The sequence below is a fragment of the Melozone crissalis genome, unplaced genomic scaffold, assembly GCF_028551555.1.
Source record: "Melozone crissalis strain CALT ecotype California unplaced genomic scaffold, PUWL_Pcris_2 ptg000081l_1, whole genome shotgun sequence".
NCBI classification, from domain to species: Eukaryota; Metazoa; Chordata; class Aves; order Passeriformes; family Passerellidae; genus Melozone; species Melozone crissalis.
Window position 1 is genome coordinate 8,696,788 of NW_026535858.1, and position 26,882 is coordinate 8,723,669.

The following is a 26,882-nucleotide window of genomic DNA, read 5'->3' on the forward strand; positions in this document are numbered from 1 at the left end:
GGCAAATTTTATTTCTACTTTTTTTTTAGTATTTAAATACTTTATTGTATTGCAAAGGGAGATAAATAAGATACAGTAACTCAAGATTCCACCTGAAAGCATGGGCTTTCTCTTGGAAAAATCTTGTTGCCAACAGCCTCCTGCTCCAGGCACATCAATGCTCACTTTGGTCAAAGATGTACTTGCTACTCAAATTCTTTAAAGAATATTTAACTAGGATAGTGCTGGGGCTTGGAACTCCTATCTTTGAGTACAGGTACTAAGATATGCATTACTATCTCTTTACTAACTTCAAATATGCAGGATGTTGTTCAAAAAGCACTTCTTAAAACCAGATTGTCAAGCTATAATGAACTTTTCTTCCTGAAGTTCTGTAAAATGCCTTAAATACAAAGATATTAGCAAAGCAGTGTTTTCAAAACTTGCACTGAGGATTGATACTAAATTAAAGCCTTTGTCCAGAGGCTGTATGGTAGTAGGCACAGACTGTCAGACCCATAAAAATGAGGTTGCAGGTTCTTCTGTGGAAGTAGAATGCTTTTCTTCTTGCAATTGCATGCAGAATCTGCTTGCTTTGTGTAAGTTAAGGCACATTCATGTTTGCATATCACTTGTATGTAGCTTGATTATCTTCACCTGACCATGCTCTTGTTGAGGTCTCAGGCTGATGCCTGTGGCTCAAATGACAGTGAAGCACAGCCACTGTAACAAGAGAGAGAGGAAAACAAGGTTAAATTTAGTAAAAAGACCTGTAGCAAGCATGCATAGTTGCATTTGTAGCATACAGTCAGCCTGTTGTTACAGAAGTAATTTTAGAATCTTTCCTGAGTGATTTAAATTTATATTTCACTTAAATCAGAGTTTTGGGATTCTCAGGTTCAGAAATAAGTTATGTTCAGGTAATAAGCAAGTCAGACACACATAGGAGGGTACTTTTCTCCAAACTTAGTCCTTTCTACAGGGCACACATGAAAGGCAGAAAGAAGCAGATGTGAGCAAGACTGTCAGTCTTGCCTACACAACTGCACCTACATTTTGGTCTGTTGACAGAAAAAGCAGGGAAGAAGCCAAAATTACTGTCAGCAAAGGTTTAAAGGGCTTCTGGTGCAAGTAACTGTGTCTGTTAGAGAATATGTTGTGATGTAGGTACATTTTTAAAAGGTAACCTCTCGAAGGCTGCTTATGTAGATAAATCCAGCACAAATGTGAGTACTTATAACCAGCCAACCAGCCATCCCCAGTCAGACTCTACATTCCCACCCCCCCAAAAAAAATGAAAACAAATGTTTTAGAACTAAATGAACTTACATTAACAAGGTTCAATTCTATTGTCCCACTTTTCTCAGTATCCAGTTTTCTAAACATTTCTGTGGTTGGAGAGAGATGACAGACAAGAGTAAATACAGGAATTTGAAAGTCTTCCCTTTCCTTACACTTCAGGATCAATAAGGAATTTAGTCTCAGAATCTAAAACTTGACAATGGCCTACACCCCAAATCAGACAAAGTCATTGTGCAGGAGCAAGACTGAGCATTTTAAATTGCTGTCTAGTATTTAATTTTTTAATCAATATAAGAGTTGTTTACAGGGAAGACCGTCTATGGTTCAGCAGCCTGGCCTAAAAGACTGATTCCTGGATCTAGGAGAAGCCAGATGAATATCTCAGGTTTGAATTTGTCTGAGCACCTTATCCTGGGCTTCATGGACAGTTTTCTGCTGGAACCCCAAGGCAGCAGAGCCTGCCTGGTTACTGAGGGTGCACTCACTGAACAAGGTTTCGAGCCGAATCAAACAGCGCACGAAGTTGTCAAAGTCAATGACGAGATCCTCATCAGCAAAACGAGCCACGATGACCTGATGTAACTGGCAGTTCAGTTTGAACCCTGGAAATACAATGCCAAGGATTTCAAAGACTCTTAAAGACTATTAAAGACTATTTCCAAAGAGTAAACATAGGTACAAAATGAAATGCCTGATCCTGCATGGTGGCAGGAGGAGAAGGCTCCAGAGTGCCCAAAATTCAGTAATTTAAGATGGGACTGTATGGCTCTAAGCATCTCTCAACCCTGCTTGAAACTGATGGAATCTATAAGAGAAGAGAAGAAGAAGAGACAGATCAATATAAATACCTGCTGTTTCCAGTGCCCTCCTCATCTCATACGAGTTCATGGTACCCGATCGATCCACATCAATTTCTCTGTAAATTTTCTGCAAAACACAAAACCCAAAGGGAAACCTTGACAATAATGCAGAGCGTGGTTTGGCCTCTGGCAGAAGCGAAACATCTTGAAATGCAGCCTTAAAGCCCTTTGCAACATTGATCTGAAGGACTTTGTACTTACATTCATTTCTTCTAAAAGTGACTTTAAAAAGTAAGTTTTTAAAATCCAGTAGCCAGAGCAGATAAAGACAAAATCTGGGGGACTACAGCCACACAGTCCCTGCTCTGGGAAAGGTGACTGTGCACATTGTATGGCACAAATCAGTCTACAGCCACTTCTAGGTGTGATTGTTCTCCCAAAGGGGTTGTGCTTTACCTGGTATTTCTGAATCTTTGTCCAGAGGGTGTGGAACTCCTTCAGTCCCAGTTTGCCACTCCCATCATTCTTCTCAGAGTTAAGAAAGTTTGTTCAGAGGGAACAAAAAGGGGTTTTCTCTCCCTCTGCTGGGTTTACCTGCATGGGCAGTTATGGCTTTAAAAAAATTGCAAACAGAAGCAGGATTCAAGTCCTCTCTGAAGGACTCATCCTCTATCCGGGACTCAACCTGAAGAATACACAATTGTTGTGCAAGCTATCTTTCTAAATCATTAAGATCATTAATTTAAATCATGATCAGCTCACAAGCTCTTTGTGCACCCCTGCTGCAGATCTCTGTCTTTCCACTACAAGTATGAATGAGGCAGGATGATTCCATTTTGTTCTGCACTGTGGGTTCAACACCTGCAGTTACTGGAGCACAAGTCCTGGGTCTGGGTTATAAACAGGAAAAGCCACAGCCAAGCCTGCTATTTGGAGACCTTCAGCTCCTGAGCAAACAGCTAACAAAAGAACCTGGGCATGGCACTGCTCCCATCACCTGCCATGGAGTGCCTATGGACTGCTCTATTTTACACCAAATTACAGAAAAGTATCACCTTTTGTTGGTAATTTTCCCTTTTTCCAACTCTGCAATTCAACTCCCACTGCACAGAGAAGCTGAACACGACTATTCTTAGACTTGATCCTTCATCCTACACTTCTGCCTGGATCTTTGGAGTAAAAGCTCCTAAAATCCTGCATACTCTCTGCTTCCTGTGTGGCATATCAAAACAAAACACTGTTATTTGTGTCCCTCATTTTCCATTTGCTAAGTCCCTGTGGCTTTGTGATGCTCTTAGCAACTCCAGCCAGGTAACAGAGAGGTGAAACAACCCAGGCCATCCTCACCATGCTGAGAGCCTTTTCCCAGCGCAGACATCACCTTGTCCCCAGCTAAACCAGAACACCCAACACTTGGGAAGGCTTCCAAGCAGACTTTGTTTGATAATGGATTTTCCCACTGCCTGGGATAACACACCTCTGAACAACAATGACAAGGGAGTGGCTTTCCCAGGGGAATCAGGGTAAAGCCAGCTTCTCCACCTCAGGAGCCATTAGTACACCAGGATGGACCCACCAGGGAGCAGGGGCAGCCAGCCTGCTTCAGCACAGTCAGGGGAATCTCATCTAGGAAGAGCTTTAAAGGATACATCTAACAGGTCAACCATTATTTTGCATGTCTCAATACTAAAGCCATCAGATTTAATATCTTGGCCTGTAAAGAAAGAGCAAAAGACAGGATTACCACTGAATGCTGTAACACAGCACCTTCCTAAATAGCTCATGAGCTCTCCAGCCTGCTTTTATTTGCTTCCAATGATGCCATCCCTTGAGCTGGGATGTGTCCCCAAGCAAAGAGCCTGAGTAGTCTGGTCTGTAGGTGTGCTGCAGGAGCAAGAGACAGAGACAAAAGCTTTCCTGCTCCTCCTGTCTGCCTGCAAAGTGGTCTTCTGTGGGCAACGTGGACCTGCAGCTTAGGAGGGTCAGCAGGAGATGGCTTCATGAAAGGCTGAAGATGAAGCCAAGCTTGGTAGCCAGCAACAGCCCATTGCTGGTTACTGGATGCTGCACACAGACATACAGCACAGCCCTGACCACCTGCTAAGATTTCACTCTGGACACTAAAGAGACACTTATTTATCCAAGCACTTGTATCTTGAGCACTGTTTAGCAGGAAGGAAAATAATGCAGAGCCAAGCTAGGAATCTCTTCACAGAAACAGAAGCCCAGAGTTTCAGTTTCTCCTCCTCCTTAGGGACACCCCAGACCATTGGCTGAGCTACTGCTTGAATCACTCCTGGGTGGTTCAATACTAAAACAGCAGCAATATCTCTCTTGATTATTATCATGGATTATTCAAATCCATCCCTCTTCCTGGCAGCCAATTCCCAGTGGCAGATGCTGGGATAAAAGACACCCATCTGCACCCTGCCAAAGCACACAGCTTGTGAGACACCTCCTGGGCTGGCACAGCCCCAGCGTTTCTGCAGCCCCCTGAAGCAGCAGAGAGAGCACATGGCCGTGGCCATATGGAGAACCAGGCAGCAGGTCTGGGGCAGAGCCCAGCTCTGACCCTGCCCAGGTCAGCAGTGCCCTCTGTAACCCCATGGCCACTGTGGAAACCTGCTGGTGGCATCTGAAGGTGCTGGTGGAGGAAGGACTCACGTTTAGCCAGGATTTTATTCAAGATGCTGCGCAGTTCGAAGGCAGAGATCTCTGCATCCTGTGGAAAAGAGGAAAACAAATTTCTCACCTAAAGCTCCTTCAGGTAAGCTGGCCAATTTCTAACACCCTTTCGAGTTCAGCTTCCTTGAATGGAAGCAAGTGGGAAGCTCTCCCCACCTCCCATTCCCAGGAGCACCACCAGTTCCCAGAGATTTATGGCATTCACATTCTCTGAAAAATCCCTTTGCCCAGGATTTTTCTCCTGGGAAGCTGAGAAGCCTCAGAGAAAAAGGAAAACAATTCTTACCTCATTTGCTTCTCCTGTGTTTTGCTCATCTGGATTGTGTTTGGAGATTGTTTACCCACAGGTGATTGTTTCATTGGATTCTGGTGTGAGTGGTTTTCACTCTTTGGCCAATCAGTGCCAAGCTGTGTTGGGACTCTGGAAAGAGTCAGGAGTTTTCATTATTATCTTTTTAGCCTTCTGTAAGTATCTTTTCTGTATAGTATAGTATAGTATAGTATAGTATAGTATAGTATTCTTTAATATAATATAGTATCATAAAACAATAAATTAGTCTTCTGAGAGCATGGAGTCAGATTCATCATTCCTCCTTGCCACGGGGATCCCTGCAAATCCAATAGAGATTAGCACACCCAGCAGCAAGGTGTGCCCAAGGCAAGAGCAGCCTGGGGAGAAGCCCAGCCCAGCCCAGCCATATGTTCTGCCCAAGGACAGAATTTGGGCCCTGCAGATAAAAGCTAAGCCCACAGTTCAAAAGGAGCAGAGATTGTTCACCAGGAGTGCTCAGAAATCCTCTGTGGGAGAAGGTGGGTGACTGCACAGGTTCTGGGATGCACAATTGTGCTCACACTTGACAAGAACTAAACTCTGTCGTGGGGGAAGCATCTCTCTTACCCACTTACCCTGTATTTGCAGGGTCCCCCATGGCAGGAAGGAATGATGAGTCTGACTCCATGTTCTCAGAAGGCTAATTTATTATTTTATGATACTATATTATATTAAAGAATACTGTGCTATATTATACTAAAGGATACAGAAAGGATACTTACAGAAGGCTAAAAAGATAATAATGAAAACTTGTGTCTCTCTCCAGAACCCTGACACAGCTTGGCCCCAATTTGCCTAAAAGTCAAAACAACTCACACCAGAAATCCAAGGAAGCAATCACCTGTGGGGAAACAATCTCCAAACACATTCCAAAGGAGCAAAACACAGGAGAAGCAAATGCTATAATAATTATTTTCCTTTTCTCTGAGGCTTCTCAGCTTCCCAGGAGAAAAATCCTGGGTGAAGGAATTTTTCATAAAATGTGACACCCACTCACCAGGATGCCAGTAAGATATTACCAGAAAAACACTCACATTTCCTGCTAGCTGCCCAAAAAGCTTTTTAAAGCTGGGTTCGATGTCATCTTCACTGATCTCAGTCTAAAAAACAGAAACAGAGAATGTCAAAAGGGGGAAAGTTTCTGAGAAACACTTAATGCATTTCCTTGCCCTTAGTGAAAAATTCAACTGGCAAGATTGAAGGTATAAAGTAGTTTTTACTATGATTTTATTCAGTTTTATTTTCAGGGGCACCTCAAAATACTGGCAATTGTAAATGCTGGAAAAAACACCCACTACACATGGGGTAACTGCATTAGTAGGCAAAGCATCCCCAGCTCCAGCAAGACTAAACATATGGTGAGCCACCAGTTACTGCTGGAAACAGCATTACATGCAGAAAGGGCCCTGCTGCTGAAAGCTGCACTCCTGGAGTCCTGGAGAACAAAGGGAATTCCCTGTGCCTCCAGTTAACTCTTGAGATGCACCTCTGCCTGGGAAGTCCAAGTTCTAGATAAAGGACAACCCTTGTTTCCATTATATTCCTGAGGATACTTCCATTTGCTTGACATCCAGATATGGATATTGAAAGATATTTTCCCATTCTCCCATAGTGGGACAACATTTCTTGATAATGCCTATAGAAAACATCACCCTGAACAGGCACTGCAACTCCTCCATTACAACAAAATTATCTCAATTGAAAACATTTCATTTGATGTACCTCATCAAAATTGCCTTCAATTTCATCATCTATCACCCTGGAAAGAGAAAGAAATCAATATTAAAATCAAAACAAGTCATGTTTATGATGCTTTTCCTTCAAGCTTCAGTTAAAGAGAGGTTTTTTAAAATATGGAAATAACAATGAGCATTCAAAAAAATTACTGGATTAATCAGCTATGGACACAGCATAGCACAGAGAAAGCTGTATTTTGCCAGCTGTGGCAACAAGAGTTTGGGAAGACACTACAAATTGTAGTGCCACAGACAGGATTTTGGGGCTCACAACTCTTTGGGTCTTTTTTTGCCTACTTAGCACAGGACCAGGTTCTTGGGGACAAATCAAACTTTAGTCTAGTAATTTCTTCTTTAAAACAGCAAAAAAGTGAGAGCCCTAAAGTAATTCTGATGTGTCTCATGCTGAGGGAGCACCAGAGCTACAGATGGTACCCAAGAACTCCTAAGGGCCCATCAAAAGCTGAATAATGAATTATTCAATCCAACAAACACCCTGCGTTTCCCACTGCTGCAGGAATATGCAGCAAAATATTACAGGACAGAGGAAGGTTTCTGCTTGCTTTGAATCAGGGCAACTCAATCCAAAAGAGCCCACAGCCCTTCCTCAGGCTTTAGCCCAGCTGCTCTTCAAGATGTGACATGTCCAAGCCTTTTAATTTTAATTAAATAGGAATTGGGATAACAAAAGCAATAAAAATAAAATTTTAAAAATAAAAAATAAAATTAATAAAATATAATAAAATAATATTAAATAATAATAATAAAAAAATAATCTCCCCCACGTGCCCAGTGCTGTAATATGGTCACCACAAGCTACCTACGTGGAGTTTGCATTTTTTTCAGAGAAGACCCTGAGGCAGAAGTCTCCGTTCTTGTCGGGCTCAAAGGTGGAGGGCACGATGATGTATTCCCCTGCAGGCAGCTTGAAGCGGTTCAGCACCTCCCGGAGGTTGATGAAGGTATTGGATTTTTCCCGGGCTTTGTTGGTCAGGAAGAAGTTTTTGCTCAGATGAATATTTGTCTGGCCAGAAAACTTAGGGAAAGCAAGAAAGGGTGAAAAAAAAAAACAAAACAAACCACTGCAGTCTGCATGTGTTCACGTTTACAAATTTAAAATAGCTTAGACATGTCTGGGGAAAAGGAAATATAAAAGATGTCAGCTTGACAGAACTGAGAAAGAAGGGAAAGGGAGTGGGACTCCTGAGATGTGGCTGCAAATGTATTTTGCAGATCATTGCAATAAATCATTCAGGTCATGCTTTTGTTTTGCAGATGATGATGGGTGGCTGAAGACATTGAGCACATTCTTCCACCAATCATTTTTCTTTAAATTGAGATGGCACATGAGCCATGTCCCTCTGGTCCCCAGAGCTGCTGCCACCTGCAGCTCAGCTCTGCCTCCCAGGTCTGAGAATAAAAAAAAAAACCAAAATAATGATATAAAATTGTATTTGGAGTGAAACATCTAGTGAAAAGTGTCCCTGCCCATGGCAGGGGGTTGGAACTGGGTGATCTTTAAGGTTCCTTCCAACCCAAACCATTCTGTGATTCTGTGATCTTCCAGAATGAACTATTTTTGCAGAGTCCTACAGGTGGGCTGCTTCAGCTCTAGAAACCAGCTTCAGGAATGTGCATCTTTCAGAAACCTCCTCCTTCCTGTGCTCCCAGATTTTTAAGAATGAGGAAAAAGTTTGTAAAACCTGTCAAACCTGCTGATTAGTGGGAGATAAAACTCCACCTTCTGGGGTAAAGAAGAGTGAGAATCAGTTTTCTTATGGAAATGAAATATTTGGACAACTAGGGTGAGTGACAGAGTACTTGCTGAGGCATTTAAAAAGTACATAAAAAATTTAATTAACCAGCAGCACCATTTCTTTTCCTGATGAAACCATACTTAACATAAAAGCCACTGGTTTGGGCACAGCCTCAGGAGCCATAGGATGCCCCAGCTGCTTCACACAGACCCTCCCAGGGACAGCAAACTCAGTAATGGGGTTACCCAGGGGTTTTGCTGAGCTTCAGTCCTTCCTCTGAGGAGCAACAGCTCAGAGGCATTGCTGCATTGCCACCCTCTGTGACCCCCAGGGTGCACTATTAGCTGCCTGCAGGTAGAAATGGAGAGAAACCAAAAGAGGTGCTGCTTAGGGAAATGAATATCAACACCTCCTTGGAATATTATTCTTGAGTCAAACATGAACTCTCTGCAAACCTGGAAAAAGCACCTCTGGGGGAGCCAGTGTGGGGCTGGGCTGAGAGGAGAGCCACAGAAGAGTTGCTCTGGGGAGTTTTTGCAGCACTGAACACTCTTATCCCAATACAGAACACTCTAAAAATGCAACGTGGGCTCAAGGCCCCTTCCAGAATCAATGGCCTCCAACTGTAGACTCTGTGCAATCATGCTGTCCTGCAGGGAAGTGGGATCCTCTGAACATCTTCTTCCCACCAGCCATTGAGCCCCAGCTCTGCACCTCGACCACCAACCCATGGCACATACCTCTGGGGGCACCTGCAGGGAGAAAAGGACAGAGTTATTTGCTGCTTGAATGGTGAATGGCATCTCCATCTTGTTTTCACCATTACTTAGCAAGGACACCCACATTCTTGGGGGAAAAAAAGGCAAAACAAAACAAAAGAAAAAAAGACTTGGCTTGAGAGGAAGGTAGGTGTTGAGCCCACACCACCCAAGGTGGTGTGGCTTCATGCTGAATCTCCTCCCTGCAGCCCACCAGGATTGTTATAGGAGGCTCAATTTCTCTACTATTCCTCCCCACTCTACTATTCACTCCTGGCCCTCTGACCTTTCCATCAGCAGGAAAGGAGGCAGGGGCTAAGCAAGCACGATGCAGCTTTTTGTTTCTTTACAGCCTCCTTGCTGCAGCTGCTGTCCAACTCAGCCCATCTGAGTTCTGATGGAAAGCTCAGCCCGGGAACTGCATTATCCCATTTATGGGATAGATTAAATTAGATTTCCCCTTTTCCTCCCCAGTCCTGTCAGCCTTCCTTGCCTCATAAATGGCAAAGCCAATGGTGTGCATGTCCTCGCCCATTTTCCTCTGCTTGCGACGGTGCTTCTGGATCAGCCCAATGAGGAAAGTGCAGCCCCCCTCAGGATCATCAGGGTCCTCATCTTCTTCCTCCAGCTTGATCAAATACTGAGGATTTGTCCAGAATGTGTCTGGGAAGTGGATTTAAGCAAACTACTCAGAGGCTTCTTTGCTAGCTGTGATGATATTTAAACATGTCAGATGTGACAGATGTGGCTCTGACTGTCAAAATCAGCTGTGAGAAGAGAACACCAATGCACTGCCCTGCCCATCCCCACCCCAGCCTTCACAACCATAACAGACCCTCATGAGGGAGCCACATTTCCCACACTTTTTGGAGGTTAGTCCTAGATGTCCCATAAGCCATCCCAAACCATCTCCTGGAAGCTTCCAGAGAAAGTACAGGCGGACAACTAAAAGGTTTCTGGATTTTTCTTACTTGGGTAGTTCCTGCAGCCCCCTGCAGTGGCTCCTCTCCTCCAGTTGCCATCCAGCTTCTGCAGGCTCCACTTTTTGTACCTGTCACTTGCCAGGGTGTCTGGGGTGAGGTTGCAGATCTCCAGGCGGGAGTAATGCCTCAGGAAGTCATTGAACGCCATCCTGTGGGAGAAACGCCACTGGCAACCTATCCTCAGCATGGTTTTCCATCCCACCCCCTTGTCCATCCTCCCTCCCTGCCACTGGGATTCAGCACCAGGGCTTGGGGTGCATTTGCACACTCATCTTGGAGAGCAAACTGGGAGAGCTTGTTTTGCATGAATAAAAACAGAGCAGCTGACATTCCCTGTCACCATCATATTTTCTGGAAAATCTCTTTACCCAGGATTTTTCTCCTGGGAAGCTGAGAAACCTCAGAGAAAAATGAAAGCAATAATTATCTCATTTGCTTCTCCTGTGTTTTGCTGCTTTGGAATGTGGTTGGAGATTGTTTACCAACAGGTGATTGTTTCATTGGTTTCTGCTGTGAATTGTTTTGACTCTTTGGCCAATCGGTGCCAGGCTGCGTCAAGACTCTGGAAAGAGTCACAAGTTTTCATTATTATCTTTTAGCCTTCTGTAAGTGTCCTTTCTGTATTCTTTAGTATAGTATTCTTTAATGTATTCTAGTATCATAAAATAATAAATTAGCCTTCTAAGAACATGGAGTCAGATGCCACAGGGCACCCCAAAAATACAATTCCCTTCTGCTGCAAGTGACACTCACCAAAATTCCCCATCCTCGTGTCTCCTGGTCAGTCGCTCCCGCACCTCAGGGTCAACACCACTCCAGTTTGGGCAGCTGGAAGAGAACCCCACATCAACCACAGCCCATAGGAAAGGTGAAACTCTCATGTGGCTGTTCTGGCACAAGATCTAACTTTTAGCAGTTCCAGAATTCTCAAATCACTGCAGAATTAAAAACAGATGCACCTGGCACATAAAATACCTCAATTCTCAAATATCCAAGGTAAAGAATGAGAAACAGAGCGTTATTTTTAGAAAAGTGTAATGTCTGGACTGAGACAGAAAAAGGAAGAGTCAGAATAAAAACTGCCCAGCCACAGAAGTGAGTAAACTCCAGCTTTCATGGCTAACAGCAGAAATGGACTTTTAAAGCCTTTTTACAAAGTGAATTTTCAGAAGCTCACCACTGAATCCAGGCTGTTAAACAAGCAGAAACTACAGGGAGCTTTCTAGGATACACCAACCAAATCTCTGCATCTTACACAAAGGCTGGAATTTGCATGAAAGGCACCACACACTGTGATGGCTGCCAGGGAGATGACAGCAAGGGGATGCTTCTCTCTGAAACAGTTCCACGTGAACACCACATCCAGACAGGACTTACAGAGGAATTTCAGGCGGGGAACAGACAGAAAAGCACGAAAACACAAATGCAACCCTGCAGTAAAGGGCTACTGGCAACAAGGAAGCCATTGACTCACTTGTCGTTCCATTTCCCAGTCCACTCCACTTCTCCCCAGGGATTTCGGATTCTGATCAGCTTCTGCACGGTTCCTCGGAAGTTCACCTGATGGGATCAGAAGTGAACAGAGAGGCACTAGGGACTCAGCACCACACTCCCTCCCTCATCCTCTCCAGTAATTAAAAACATGACAGAGCAAGTATTTTGGTGCTAGGCATGACAACATGCACACATTTGGGCCAAAAGACAAAAACCCAAAACTGGTTCTGAGTGAGCTTCACACAGCCAGGCTTGTGCAGAGAAGTTTTACAGCATGCACAAACCAAAGCCCATGAAAATCAAAATGTCTGATTTGTGCTGCTTAAAAAATCACCTTTGATAGGCTTACAAGCAAAGGGAATGTAAAACTGTTACACAAAAGCCAAAACCAGGTACTGAGATATTTCTCAAAGTCATCACTAAGGTATAAATTGTCTCTTCACATTCAAATGCCTTTTTACCCCTGTGTTTATATGTTAGAAGAGCCAGGACACTGAGACTGCCACAACCCCTCTGACCACAGCAGTGCCCCACAGAACAGCAGCCCCAGCCCCTCCTCTTGTCACCTGCAGGTCTCTGCAGTCCAGGGATGTCACCCCAGATGAAATATCCTTACAGAGTCTGCACAGATCTCCAAAGGAGCAGCCTGGATAAATCATGCCCACTTGTGAATTAAGGTGAACAAACTCCCTCTTCCCTGCTTTTGCTGTGAGAAGACCAAATGCACACCCACAAACCAGCACAGCATGTCAGCAGCTCTCTACACCTCACCCTGAGCTTTCAAAAAGCATATCAGAAACAATTACCAGTGAACTAAGCAAAAACCCACTGCACACATGGAAGGATGCCATGATCTGCTTCGTTTTGTCTTGCCTTCACCAGTCACCCACTCTTGGGCAGGCCTCTTGTGCTTGGACACCAAGCCCAGCTGAAATGTGCTGCTCAGCAGGCACTTTGGGGACAATAATACATGGGGGTTTTGGGTTTTTTTGTGGTCAGGACACTTCTTGCTGTGCTTTTAAGGTAAAAAGAGTGTGGCCTGCTGTACAGAAGTGCACTGAAGGGCCTGGTCACCAGCAGAGGACAGCATGCCTTCTGCACAGAGCTGCCCACCACCCTGCTCACTGGGAAATAGCCATGCTCATGCAATAAGAGGGATTGTTTTTTGGTCAAACACCCAAGAAGGCAAATCTGTGTTTATCCAAAACATGCCAACTAATCAAGCATTCCTTCAGACAGAAGGGACTCAAAACCCAATCCAGCAAAATGGGTCCCACTTAGGAATTTTCAGTGTTGAAGAAGATGGGTTTGTGGCTGCCCCACACAGCCCCTGCTGCACCTTGGGGTGGCACACCTACCTGCTCTGCCCCGGTGACCGAGTACGCGTGTCCCTTCACCAGCTTCTGGGAGGTGACTGCTTCTGTTTCTGCAGCACTGGTGATCTGCAGGGCAAAGCACATCAGTGACTGCAGCTTCCCATGGGCAGGGGATCCAGCAGAACAGAGCTTCCCCCTCCAACAGAGCTGTCAGCTCGCTGGGAGGCTGCAGGAGTGGCTTGGCTGCTGCACAAAAGCTACAAGTGTGACAGAGCAGGGTGAGGTGCTGGGACCCCAGGGAGTTTGCCATGTTTGTGGTATGGGGTGCACACCAGAAGCCTGGCACTGCAGCAAAGTTCCCTCCTGGCTCCAGAACACTCAGTGTGGTGCAGCCACCCTTGTGCACCTCCAAAGGGAATGCACGCAATAAACTCCATGTTCTCAAGGGACCAGGAGAAAAACAGGGAGTGACTGGCCTGAGGCTCCACTGGGATCATACCCAGCTCCAGCAAATTTCAGGGTCAAGACACCCCCTGCAGTTCCAAAGCAGGGTGGGAGGCTCCTCTCCCTTTCCCCAGCCCTGGGATCTGCCCTGCAGGGCAGCAAGGGAAGAGGCTGAACTTTGGATGCCATTCCTACCTGAGGGCACATCCCTCTCAATTTTTGAGAGCACAGCTTGGGCAGTCTGGCCTTTAAACACTTCAGAGAAAAGTCACTTCTTGCCAGACAGTGAGTGTTTAACCACCTATGAAACATGTGGCTGTCATTGTCTTTCCACCATTTCAGAAGTGTGGGACCTCTAAACAAGCATATTTGAAGCTTAAACAAACAGAGAGGATTGGATGGAGCAGACAGGATTCCTGCTATCAATTACTGCCCAACAGCTCACTCTCCATTTAATGCTTTATCTCTGTGTCTCTATTTCTCTTACAGAAGAGGAAGAAAGATTTTATAAGTTTTTTATTTTTTTCAAAGGATAAACTCAGCAACAGTTAATTTACACTACAGAAAGTGGCAGCACTTACTTATCAACAACATAATATATTTACTCTCTCCCCCAGCACCCAAGGGATTTGTATAAGTCTGGGGCAAAACTCCAGATGTCAGATTCTTATCTAAATGCAAACGAGTAAAACAGGCCTTGAAAATACCATGAAGTCAAATTGACATTAACCAAGCACTTTTCCTGCTGTGAAGCTTCCCTCTCCTGGAACTCTGATTTAACTTGAAAAATGGGAGGAAACATTTACATTTATATTATGAATGGAGTTTTGGTAAACAATTTACCTTCCCTTTAGACATAACTAAGATGCAATCTCATTTGGGAGGAGGGTGATTACCACAATAACAATACCTACACTCATTTCAGTAAGGCTAAAAGCAATGCTGAGTCCTTGAAGGCAGGGCCAAAACTCCTCTTTTCTTTCCCATGTGGATCCAGCTTCTGACAACGTGTCTTCCCATAAAACCTTTCAAAGGTCTGGCAGCAGTCCGAGCTTCTCTGCTTCAAGAACAGAGCCCAGATTTTTTGGGAATGTTTCAGGTACAACTTGTGCAACAAAAAGGCTGCAGCAAGGATGGACATTGTCACCTCTGAGCAGGAATCATTAGCAACAGCTCTCTCAGCCTGTGCCATCCTGCTGCCAGGCTTTCTTGGGAACACAGATGCCCATCAGCACCCCTGACAAGTTCCCTGTGTGATTCACTACCCTCAACCTACCACACAGCAGAAGGTCTCATGGAAGAAGCACAAGGGAGGGAATGAATTTTTTACATGCACTAATGATGTTTAGTTTCAGCCTAGCCCCCATGGAGGGCACATGTCAGAGTCACAGCTATGAGCCAAATTCAGGCACAAGGCAGAGCAAGGAGCCACAGGCAGAGGGGGCTGGCATGATGCTGTGTGCAGCTCCTGCAGGTGCAGCACAGCTCCACCCCAGCCTGTGTGCACAGCAAAAACCCAGAAATCAGCCTGCAAACTCACATCAATGGAGCAGCCAAGGAGAGAGCCTTTCTGGAGTGCCTTCTGGATGATCTTGAAGAGGTTGGGGGGTGGCTTCTGCAGCTCATACCACTCTGCAATGCCACCAGTGAAGTCCTCGAAGCCTTCGGTGGTGGTGCCACCAGAGAGGGACTCATAGGAGCCATTCAGCCTGCACAAAATGGGGGACAGACACAACCATCAGGATCCCTGTTCTCTTCTTGTCACACATACACAACCATCAGGCTCCCTGCTCTCCCCTTCCTTCAGGAGAGGATGTGCCAGCTGTCACAGCATTGCTGATTTCAGGAGCATTACAGCAGCTACAAATGTGCCCCTCCATTCAGCTTTGCTTCTCGGACCTCTGTACTTGAAAAATTCAGCACAAAATATTAAACAATCATGCATACACCTTGCAGGTTCAGTCATATCAATGACGGGAATCATGAACACTATCTGAAGAAAAAAGAATATATAAAAAAAAAATCAAGATCAAACAATTTGCCTCTCTAGTTCCACAGTCTTTAAATCCCTTCAATAGTTATGGGTCTGAACTTCAGCAGATCTAAATTTCTTAAATCAATTCAAAATAGTAGAGTTAGAGGACAGAATACCTCTCTGGCCATCCCAAAAATGGAGATTCAGGTATGAGCACTGAACACAGCCCTGGGCACATGGACTGATGTGCTCTGCACACTGAAGCACTGGCAGCTGCCAAGCCCTCAGAGGTGCATAGAGCACACAAAATGGAGCTTCCCAGGCCCTGGTGACAGCAGGCTGCTCCAGAACAGCCTCACCATGAGATGCAAGAGCTGCTTTTCTTGGCTAGCAACAAACCCAATGCTTTTGGTTCCTTGTCTTGGGCATCTGTCAACAGAGCCGTCCCAAGGAGCCATTGTGGGATATCCCAGCAGAAAGCCATTTTGTGGGATACCCCAGAAGCTGTAAAGGCTGACAAGCAGACTGACACTCTGAATGCACAGTCACCATGCAGCTGGGGGTGCTGTGGGGGATGTGAGGGGGGAAGCCTGGCCCTGACTCACTTGGCATAGGCCTTCTCCAGCAGCGCGCTCCAGAACTCGGCACCCTCGGCTGAGTGCACGAAGAGCAGCTCCCCGTTCTTGGTGGGCAGCCTGTCGTCCACCACCACGTCCACCCACTCCCCATACTGCCAGAACTGAGGGAAGAGAGCACAAACATCCATCACCACCCCCTGCTGGTGCATGATCACCATCCCATCACCAGCATATTTGTCTTTGAACGTCAATTTCCCTCGGGAAAAGCGATCCCCAAAAAAACAATCCCCATGTCCCAGCCAGCTTCACCCCACCTTGTTCAGGGATGCACATACTCACATACCCTTCCTCAGGGAGGAAGGACCACAAGGGCAGCCCCTGCTCACAGATCTTTGATTAATGGCCTTGTTCCTTCCACCACCCTTTTTAGATGTCTCCTTTTTTCTGTCTGGCTCTTTGACATCCCACAAAGCCATGCCAGGAAACACACATGGATACATAGCCAGCCACATTGGCTCCTGCCCAATAGCACTGAGAGGAAAAGGCTGTTTTCCACATACCTGGAAGTGGAAGATTCCTGCATATTTATCCTGGAAGCTCTGGTCCTTGGGAACAACACGGGCCAGAATTTCTTCATTCAGGGTGAGAGAAGCAATGGCTGCCAAGAGCCAACAGTCTCCTGTAAAAAGAAGAGGAAAATAAAAAAAAAAACCAGACAGCATTCATTATTCAAACTTTAGTTTTTGCACTGCATCAGGATTGTGCATTATATGTGCATTATATATATAATCAATAATTCCCTCAGCTGGGATAGGATGGTCCCTCCCCTCACAGATCAAATATCCTCCAGATCCAGGCAAGCGTTTCCTCAAGACCAAAGTCATTAAAAGAAAGTCAAAGCAGGCTTTTTCTGACCACCACCATCACAGTGATCACTCGTTCTGGCACTGTTTGAAAGAAAACTTAATATTCAATGGAGTGCCTGTATGATAGGGAGCAGCACAGAGAAAAGGCAAACAGCTTGCGGGCACACACTGGTACTTAGGGGTGCAATTTCTCCTCAGAGGTGTTTTCTCAGACACAGGCTGCATTCTTTTCCCTTCTTCAAGGGAAAAGTTTAATAAACAAGTTTTTAAGTAAGTTTAATAAACATATTCCTTGCTCTCCAGAGACCTGTCCTTTGGGCAAGCTCCCTTTAAGATTTCTTGCCAGCCTCCCTGCAAACAGGAGCTCCTTTCACCTCACACATCTCTGGAGGTTCTTGCTCCAGGCCTCTCTGTTTAGTCCCATGTCTGGTGTCCAGCACAGTCACCAGAGAGCCAGGAAGGGCCTGAAGGCAGGCTCTGTTCCCAGCCCCACACACCTCCTCATCCTGCCTGGGATGGAGCCAGCACCCACCAGCCCTGCACACCACAGGCTGCCTGGACAGTGTTTTTCCACACCATGCAGAGGGAGGAAGGGACCTCAGCCCTATAAACATGACACCTCTGCTTTCTGGAATTCTTTTCAGAGCCCAGTTTTACTTTCCCAGAGCAGTCACCTCTCTGCTCAGCCATGGGCCTCCTGCAGTCCATTGGTGAGGTGGTCAGAGATTTACAGGGCCAGATGATATCGATGCAGGACGCCCCCAACACAGTGAATAATGTGCTCTGACTCCATGATTTCAGAAGGCTGAACAAATGCTTTATTGAGCTATATATATTACACTAATACTGTAATAAATTAAAGAGATATTACAGAAAAACCCACGGCTGTCTGGAGACAGTCATGACACAACTTTGACTCAATTGGTCAATCAAGCCAAACAACCATCTCCAGAGTCCAATTAATAAATCACTTTTGGTCAACAATCTCCACAACATATTCCACATGTGCCAAACAACAGGAGCAACAAGTAGAGGTAAGAATTGTTTTCTCTGCTCCCTCTTGTGCTGCCTTCCCCAGGAAAATCCGTGGGAGAGAGATTTATGTCTCTCTCTGTTCAGAAAATGTGAATGCCACAAGATGATGTCCTGACTGCCACAGCCCGACACAAAACTCCTTGTTACCATCCCCAGATCTGCTGTTCCCTTGCTTTGTAAACAGAGGGCAGTCAGTATTGCACATGAGATCCCACAGGAGAGTCCTGCAGGATGGCAGCTTCAATCTGTGAGCCTGCCACAGCTGTCAGCAAAGCAGCAGTCCCTACACAGCCACCTCCCTGCCATGGGAAAAGGCTCAAAAGCTTATGGGTGAGAAGCTGGGATCCAAATGGGACAAAGTCTCAGGTGAATGAACTCTAAAGCAGCTCTGGAGGTCCAAATCCATCACTCAGGCCCAAATGCACCACTGCTCAGACAACACCAGCAGGGACATGGACAACCTGCAGCTCCCTCCAGGCTTGGCACAGCTGACCCCCAGCAGCAGCTCTGAGAAATACATCTGTCCCACACTTCTTTTCACACCTCAGGAAAAGGTGGAAGAGGTGAAATTGCAGAAAAAAAATAATAATGAATAATTTCAAAACCTAAGGTGCTTATACTGCTTCACAACCTGGAGGGGAAGAACCGAACATAAAACTTCCCCTTCAGCCCTGCCTTTGGCTGCTTGTACTGGAATTGAAAAATCAGCCTGCCAGAGGAGTTTTCAAACAGGAAAGTCACCTTGCTATTCTCCTGAGACAGACCATGAGGCAGTGATGAAATTCCCCTCCCTGCTCTGTCACAGCTCATCCAGCTGGCCCTGCAACGTGGGGACTCCTCTCACAGCCTCCTTCAAGGAGCTGAGACCTCCTCCCTGGGAGCCGCATCCAGAGGCAGCACTGCCCACTGCAAAGGTGTGTGCTGGGAAAGACAGGGCCAGGAGGAAAGAGTCTGGCTCAGAGGGCAGCTGTCACACCATTCTTCCCAAGAAATATCAGTATTTCTATTCCATACCAAGGGCAGGCAGGGAGAGCAAATGAACAACTCCAATGGCCACAGCAGCTCAGGAGGGCTGGCTCAAGAAGCTGATCAGGCCTCCAGATGGTGAACACACACTCCAGTGCTGTAACACATCCTTGAGTCATGCTTCCCCTGGAGGTAAGGAGCAAGGAAATTCCAGGGGAAACACCCTCCAGAGCACCTCCACACCCACAAGCAGAATTTATAAAGATCTTCCTTGGCTTTCCAGCTGTCTCATCAAGGCAGACTGAAATTACAGCCTGGTGTAGAAATCTCAGTTGAACTTTACACGCAAGAATTTGGAGTCAAACACAAATCTTAACTCTGACAACTCTGGGCAAGGTCCTGAGGTTTAAAGGCAGCTGCAGCACATGTGGAAGACAACCTTTGGTTTCCACACTTAAAAGTGCCCAACAGGATTTCATCTCTGCCTTGTGAACAGCCATCACTAAATGCACACCTCATAATTCCAACCCTGGATGAGAACAGATCTTGTGATTCTACCTGGAGTTTTAGCACTAGGCAAGCTTGAGCAGGGTCTTTACCAAATATCCTGAACTTCCAGAACTGAGGCTTCTGCAAGGTGTTCCTTTGATAGGGAAGGATTTTCCTTTGATAGGGAAGGAAAGTCCAAGGAGAGGCTGACAGAAAGGTTGCTTAGAGCCTGAAAGGAGTGTTAGCAAGGCTACATTCATCATAAATCATTTTTGTAAATGAACAATAGGCAGGACAAGGTTATCAGAAGGGAATATTCTCAGGGCATGAGTTTATCTATAACATATATTAACAAGAAGTGCTATTTTTTGTCCTGTCATGCCTACTTTTTCCTGATTTCAGTGTTTTACTTGTAATTTCCATATACCCATCTCTGCATTTACCTAATCTCCAGCTCTAAGAAGAACATTAAGAAGAAAAAAAAAAAGCAATTGCAAGGCAAGCATAAATAGCCCTAAGGGCTTAAAATTAACCATTCTGGAAAAAAAAAGGCAAACAAAACACACCCATCAAATGCCTGAAGGGCTGTAAGCAAAAGGCAGCTCCTCTGGTCACTGCACAGCTCATGTAAGAGTATGGGGTAAAAGGAAAAATGTTCCTTCTGCCAACCACAGATTCATCTTTATTTTAAAGCAGTCTTAGATTAACAGCTACAGAATGTATTTATATTTATATTAATTAATATTAATTGTGGTATTAAATAATTAAAATATTTAATTTTTTAAATTTAATTGTAATAGTTAATAAAAGAATTATTAATAATTTAATTATTAATTAAATTAATACCACAGCACTCCAGAACGTTTTCTGGTTACAAACATGAGGCTGTGGCAACCCACTGGCAGTGGAGTGGCTGTCAGCATGAGAAAACCAAGGGTCTGATTTTGGAAATTCAACCTCTTCAATTTGTTGTTTTTTCACACCTTTGTTACGTGAGGAGGAGACACCTGCATGCAAACAGCAGCTGGGAGATCCTGTGCTGTTTACACCCCAGTGTTGTGATACCATGGTGACAGCCACTCCAAAAAAAGGTGGCTAAGGGTGAACCAGGCTTCTCTGGCTTTTGGAGCCTCCCCTCAGCTGTAATGAGTCACCACATCCCTGTGCTGCCATTTGGAGCCAAACACCATCTCTGACTTTGCAGGTCTGATACTGCAAAACCAGCTCCAAATTCTCTCCTTCAAAAGTTTTCCTAAGGAAAAGAAACCCAAAACAACAACAAAACCCAACAGCAACACACCAAAACAAAAAAAAAAAAAATCTGACAAGGCCAGAATAAAGGATAATCCAAGTCCCAAGGGGCAGAACTCTGGTGTCTGGAGAACCTTTTCTGCACTCAGCTATGCCTAACATGGATCACAGCTTCTTATAGTCCAGATCCAAAGCAATTAAACAGATTTATGCACCTGGCCAAAGACACCTGAGCTGAAAGAAACCCTGCTCATTAGCTGAGCTGTTTGTGACACATTCCCTGCCAAGAAGCTGCCATGCAGATGTGCTCTGGATGCCCCATCTGTCCCTGCAGCACTCCCAGAAGTTCTGGAGGGCTCAGCAACAGCACTGAAACTCCCCGTGGGCACAACTCTGTTGCTTTTTGATCAAGCCTTTTGGGGGATAAATGAGACTACAGAAGCTTCCCATAGAAAAGAAGCAGGATAATAAAAAGTACAGGTTTCCAAAAGCACCTGGCATCTTCCAGTGCAGTCTTCTCTAGAACACTCTGGAATGTGATGGGACATGAACATTCAAAGTAAATACAAAGCTCAAGTAAATGTAAGCTTAAGCAAATTTCTCAATACAAATGCTGATGTCAGATAAGGCAGTGGAAAAAAAAAAAGAAAAAAAAAGAAAAGAAAGCATTTGTACAGTGCATCTGCCAGCCCCATTGTGTGACAGAGCAGAGATTCCATCCAGGCTCTTAGGAACTCAGTGACTACACAGAAATAAGATGAAAAGCATCTCATTTTTAATCAACAATAGTCACGCAAGACCAAAATCCTGCCCAGATTCATGAGAAGAAAGGCAGGAGAGTCACTGCAGTACTTAGTGACAATGAAGGAGATACAAACAAGAACACTGACAAGCTCTGATTCAGATTCAGTCAGGAGAACAAAAATACCAGCTGTGAGTCACTTCATATCCTCTGGTGATACCATAAACCCCATGAGAACATCTGACTGCTCCAAAGAGCACTAGGGCAGCAAATGCTTTCATCAATTTAAAAACAGAGCTTGGTATTAGCAACAGCAATTTCACAACTTGAAAATGAAGCTTCAGATCTTTCATTCCCATGCCCTTGGTGCCACAACATCTGCAGAGAAAAGCTGGAAAAGCAGAAGGCAGAAAGCAACATCTCTACAGAAATGCCAGATGTTGAAATGGCATTAAGTAAACTTCAACTTCAATTGGAAGAACTTCTTCCCAGAAAGTTTCATAATAAAAAGAGATAACAGATGTCTGGCACGTGTGTTTAAGCACTGGGACATGCTTCATGCCAAAGCAGTTATGGTGGGAGACATGGTATAAGGTGGAGAGAGCACAGGAAGGAAGGAAGCTGGTGACATGGCAACACCTCAAGGCACAGCAGAGCCAAACCCACACCACCAATGATATTGGGGCATGAGCAGAACCAAGTTCATATTCTAAATATTTTTACTGTCATGGATTTTTTATACAAATTGCATCTGGTTGTCAAAGTACTAACATAAAAACCATATTTTTCTGAATGAAACCATAAGCACAAAATATAAGCTGCTCTGCCTGTTCCATTTTTGGATATGAACCCACAAATAGCAGCAGTGGGACTAGAAACTAAGAAACTGTGTGGTGAATATTTGAAAGCAAACAAAGATAATTGGGTTCCTTTGCCAAGTGCAGCAGCACAGCACGGCTCATATTAGTCATGTTTCCTACAGGAGAGCTTTCCCTCAACCACATATCTGTCTAACCCAAACTCCTCTCACTACAGCTATGGAGTAGGAGCCTACCACTGCTTTCACTTCACTTTATTTCTTCTCCTCACACCTCTGCAGACATGATCCTGCTAAAACCCCTCCTGTCAGGCAAGGCAGGAGAGATGCTTCCACACTGGGACAGCTGTGCCCTCACAGCCAGGCCAAGCCATTTGCTTCCCACTGTCCCCTGGCACTTCCCTGCAGCTCCCAGAGCTTCCCTGGAGAGCCCCACCAAGGGGCTGCCATTGCACAAACTGAGCAGAAGCCTTGGCAAAAGCAGAGGGCTCACAGGCTGGCCCATCCCTCCTGAAACACCCCAGTTTTGTCTTCCTCAAGAGCTGGGAATCCCCCGTACAACTTCTTTTCTCTCTACAGCATCTCTCAAAGTTTCAGGAGATTCCTCCTGCCCAGCAGAACTCTCTCCCACTGGGGAAAGGGAAGCCCTGCTATGCACACAGCTGGCTGTTTAAGGCAGAAATGAGCCAGGCTGCTCTCAGGCACTTGGATATGGATGAGAACATGAAAGGAGCTGGCCATGATCAGAAAAGCCATCAGGAAACCAGCGTGTGCCACCCCTGCTTGGTGCACACAGAGAGGCTGTGCTCAGTAACCACACACAAATGCCAAGGAAAGGTGAGAAAGGTCTGATTCGAAATGAATGGAGGTGGGAGGATGCAAAAGGAGATATTTGGTGCCCTGGGGCAGCGCCTGCACAGAAAACTCAGCTCTGTGCCCCACCTTACCTAAGGCCCCTTGGCAGATGTCCGTGCGAGTGGCTCCTCCCGCTATGAACTGGGGGCTGGCACACAGCTCCTGGCAACAAAACAAGCCTGGCATTAACACCTGGCCACAGGTATTACACCTGGCCGCAGGCATTACACCTGGCTGCAGGTATTACACCTGGCCGCAGGTGAGGCAGGGAACGAGACCACACTTGCAGCAGATTAACCAAACCATTGACCACAGCAGTGAGCACCACAGAGATGGAGCAGCACAGGAATGGGTGCGGGCTCCAGACACAGCAAGCACAGTGAGAACCACACCGGTGACCAAAGCTCGGGTGCAGCCAGCTCACTTCACAGGACGTGTGCTGCATTTTCACATGCACAGTGCACACAGTGCTCTGCCATTACCTCCCCACCACTGACCACACCGAGGTCTTTCAGAAATGCCTGGGGGCACCCCGGAGTCCACCTGACGCTGGAAGGGAATAAACCGCACGGTGGTGAACTCTGGCTCTGCTGAAGGAAAGCGTTATCGGAAGGCACAGCCCCAAGCGCTACCCAAAGCGATCTGTCCACACGGGGAGTTCTGCACGGAGAGCAAAACGACTTTTGTGACTCGTTTGTTTTCCAGGCAGAGCAAGGCAGGCTGCCAGCCTGTCCCCGGAGAAGAGGGGACCCTCTGGTACCCGGAGCATCCGCACGGAACGAGCGCACCGCGGGGAGAGCTCACACCGCGCCCCGACCGCCGCCCCGCACGGCTCAACCCGCCCAAATTTAGGGGCTGGGGGAAGCAGGAAGCCGGGGAACGATGCTGTGGAACGATGCTACCGGAGATCCCGCCATCCCCGCCGCCCTACCGTGGGTCTGCGCCAGACGACGCCCTGTGTCTTGTGCGAGCGGGGCCCCAGCTCGCGGTAGCCGAGGGCGCTGGGGCCGGCGGGGAAGGAGGGGTCCTGGAAAAGGCGCCCCTCCTGCAGGCACTGCTGCCGCAGAGCCCCGAAGCGCTGCCCCAGGTAGGGCACAGCCCGGTCGTGCTGCCCCGCGCCCAGCGCCACCGCCCGCTCCTTGGCCAGCGCCTCCGCCATCCCCGCCATCGCTGCTGCCGCCCCGCCCCGGCACGGCTCAGCCCGGCTCGGCACGGCCCGGCCCCGCCTGCCAGCCCTCCCTTCCCTCCCGCCCGAGCCACGCCGCACCCCCGCCGTGCCTCCCGCCGCTCCGTGCCGGCGGAGAAATTTCCCATCCCGCTCTCTGTCCGGCTGCTGCCCCGTGCGGGAGCATCTCTGCCTCAGCAGCTTCACACCTGCGCCGTCCCTGCCTCCCCTGGTTCCGCATGTAGGCAGCAATTCGAAAAGGTTGGTATTTTCCATGTGAAAACCAGAGCTATCCATATCAATTCTCTAAGTTTAGGGGAAAAAAAAAACAAAACAAAACAAACAAACCAAAAAACAACAAAAATCCCCCCCAAAACCACCACCACCACCAAACAAGCAAAAAACCAAAAAAACCCAAACCCAAAAAACCAAGACAAACAAAAAACCCCCAAACAACCTCCCCCAAAAAAACTCCCCCAAACAAAACCAAAAACAACCTAAAAAAACCAAAACAAACAAACAAAAAAAACTCAAAGGAAGGAAAACCCTAATATGGCTCAAATCCTGCTATGGTACATCCCGTTGTCACCTTGTCACAACTTTGAACATCGCAAGTGACAGAGATCACTCACAGCTCGATTTGCTGGGGATCCCCACAGCACACAGGACCCACCCTCACTCCCTGCACAGCTCGAACCAAAACAGCAAGATTCCCCCGATCCTCCCCAAAACACACACATGGTGTGGAGGGAGGGAGTGTCTCTGTTTTGGCAGAGAGCTGCTGCCCAGAACGGCTGAAATGCTGCTGCTGGCACCCGTGCAGAGCAGCATCTCTCCGAGGGAGAATTCAAACCATTTGTTTCATATTTTCAGTGTGAGTCAGGACCTGCTGGAGCCAGGCAGTGTTCCCTGGGCAGCACACAGAGGCTGGGAGCACTTTATGCTGCCCAGCTGCCCTGGAAGGACAGGCGCCTCTTTTTGCACATTGTTTTCTAAGTCCTGGATGCTTGAAACAGTGGTTTGGAGTCATCCTAGCTGACTAAAATGAACATTACTGCTTGAAAAATGCTTCAAGAACCTAAAATTACTGGCAGTACCGTTTGCTGAGGTGTGGTGGGAAGTTTTCCTTCATTGCTGGTACATGGTGCTCCAAAGCCTTGTGTACCACTGCCTGTTTGCTTGCTAGTTTTGCACTTTCATCATTTATTACTCCTCTTCCTAGGCTCAGCACAGGTCCTGCTTGCAAAGTTCATGGAAAACCATTGCCATTAAACAGGAAAACGAGCTAAGCATTGCCCATTCAGTTCCCAGTGTACCAGAGGGGGCCCCAAAATCTTTTGGAAGTTAGACATGAATGGTCTGAGCGGCTGATGTCTGTGTAGATCATGGCCAAGCAAGAAAACAGCCCTGGTGCCACCTGGTTGTCCAAACCTGGAGAGGCACAGCCCAACTTTGCTGTGCTTTGAAGGTGCCTCCTGTCCCCTACAGGTCAGAAAAGCTCTTTATGAAGGGAATATTTGTGTTTATAGCAGCACAATGGAGAGCTGGAAGCAGATCCAGCCGTGTTACTCAGCACTCAGCTGAGGGTGTGTTTTTAGCCAAGGTCTCCAGCATGGCTGTGCTGAAGCTCGAGCAGGACACAGAGTGGCATTGCAGGATGGTTTTGCTCAGCTGTTTAGATTTGTTAAGCACTGCTGGGTTATCCCACAGGCAAGGCCATCTCCTGGGCCAGGAGACAGCAGCACCTCACCACCTGGGGGTTTATCTGGCTGTGATGCATCATTACAGGAGGGATCTGAGAGCTGTAAAGCTGCTCAAAGAATGTTTCTTTGGCTCCACGCAGTGGCTCCAGTCTGTACAGCTGCCACAGGTCAGACTTCTCTGCTTTTACAGGAGTCAGGGTTAAAGGAAACCAGAGTCAGTTCAAAGCAATGGTTTTCACTCACAAGTTTTGGTTTGTGAACTCCTCTGCTCCAGCTATTATCCAGCAGATGCAGAAGTTTGAGCTGGGTTGAAAATTTGTTATATCATTACTTTGCTTTCCTGGCTATCTCTTGTGTGCCTCACAGCTGATCCTCACAGACCCCTTTGGAATCTGCTGGCAGCTGAGAGCCTCTGCTGGCCAACAATCAGGACCAAGTCTGTGCAGGACTCTTGTGTGGCTGCTCTGCTCAGCCAGAGCCACCAGAGCTTTCTCAGAGTCTCTGTGGTGCAGTGAGGGCTGAGACTGAGCCAAACAGAAAATCAGAGGAACAGAAGGGAACAAAGCCAGAAAGAAACTGAGCCAGCAAGGATTCAGTTAAGCAGGGGGAGAGGTACCTGGGCAATGCAGGGAAGATTTGCCAGCCAGGCTTGTTAGACTGGTCCCAAATGTGTAGGAACTGTGCTGTCCCATGTGGTTTGGTGACAGGACAAGGATATATTGGGGTAATACAGAATTTCTCTTGTTATCTGGGCAGTTGGCTGTTCCAGCAGCCTCTGAGCAGCCCCTGCCCACAAAGTCCTCTGCAGCCAGGTGAGTCAACTGCTGCCACCTCCAGCCCAGCAGCAGATGTGGA

General features: G+C 46.6%; 1 protein-coding gene across 1 annotated transcript; it reads right to left on the reverse strand.

The window, feature by feature from the left end:
* Positions 1–61: 61 nt before the first annotated feature.
* Positions 62–24,327, reverse strand: LOC128946422 (calpain-2 catalytic subunit). Its single transcript, XM_054290181.1, has 21 exons — positions 24,091–24,327; positions 23,252–23,321; positions 16,699–16,817; positions 16,166–16,299; positions 15,126–15,294; positions 13,184–13,267; positions 11,806–11,891; positions 11,085–11,159; positions 10,320–10,480; positions 9,842–10,011; positions 9,331–9,342; positions 7,658–7,869; positions 6,820–6,856; positions 6,132–6,197; positions 4,746–4,803; positions 3,731–3,795; positions 2,538–2,606; positions 2,130–2,208; positions 1,767–1,883; positions 1,309–1,367; positions 62–702 (listed from the first exon to the last, which is right to left on the reverse strand). The coding sequence occupies exons 1-21, from the start codon at positions 24,325–24,327 to the stop codon at positions 679–681; spliced, it is 2,103 nt and encodes a 700-aa protein (XP_054146156.1). The 3' UTR covers positions 62–678.
* Positions 24,328–26,882: the final 2,555 nt, after the last annotated feature.

Coding starts and splice junctions, on each gene's coding strand:
- LOC128946422 (XM_054290181.1), bottom strand. CDS start 24,327: ATGGCGGGGATGGCGGAGGCGCTGGCCAAGGAGCGGGCGGTGGCGCTG. Junction 23,322..24,090: donor TCGTCTGGCGCAGACCCACG/GTAGGGCGGCGG, acceptor TTTTGTTGCCAG/GAGCTGTGTGCCAGCCCCCA. Junction 15,295..16,165: donor CTGGAGAAGGCCTATGCCAA/GTGAGTCAGGGC, acceptor CATTTTGTGCAG/GCTGAATGGCTCCTATGAGT.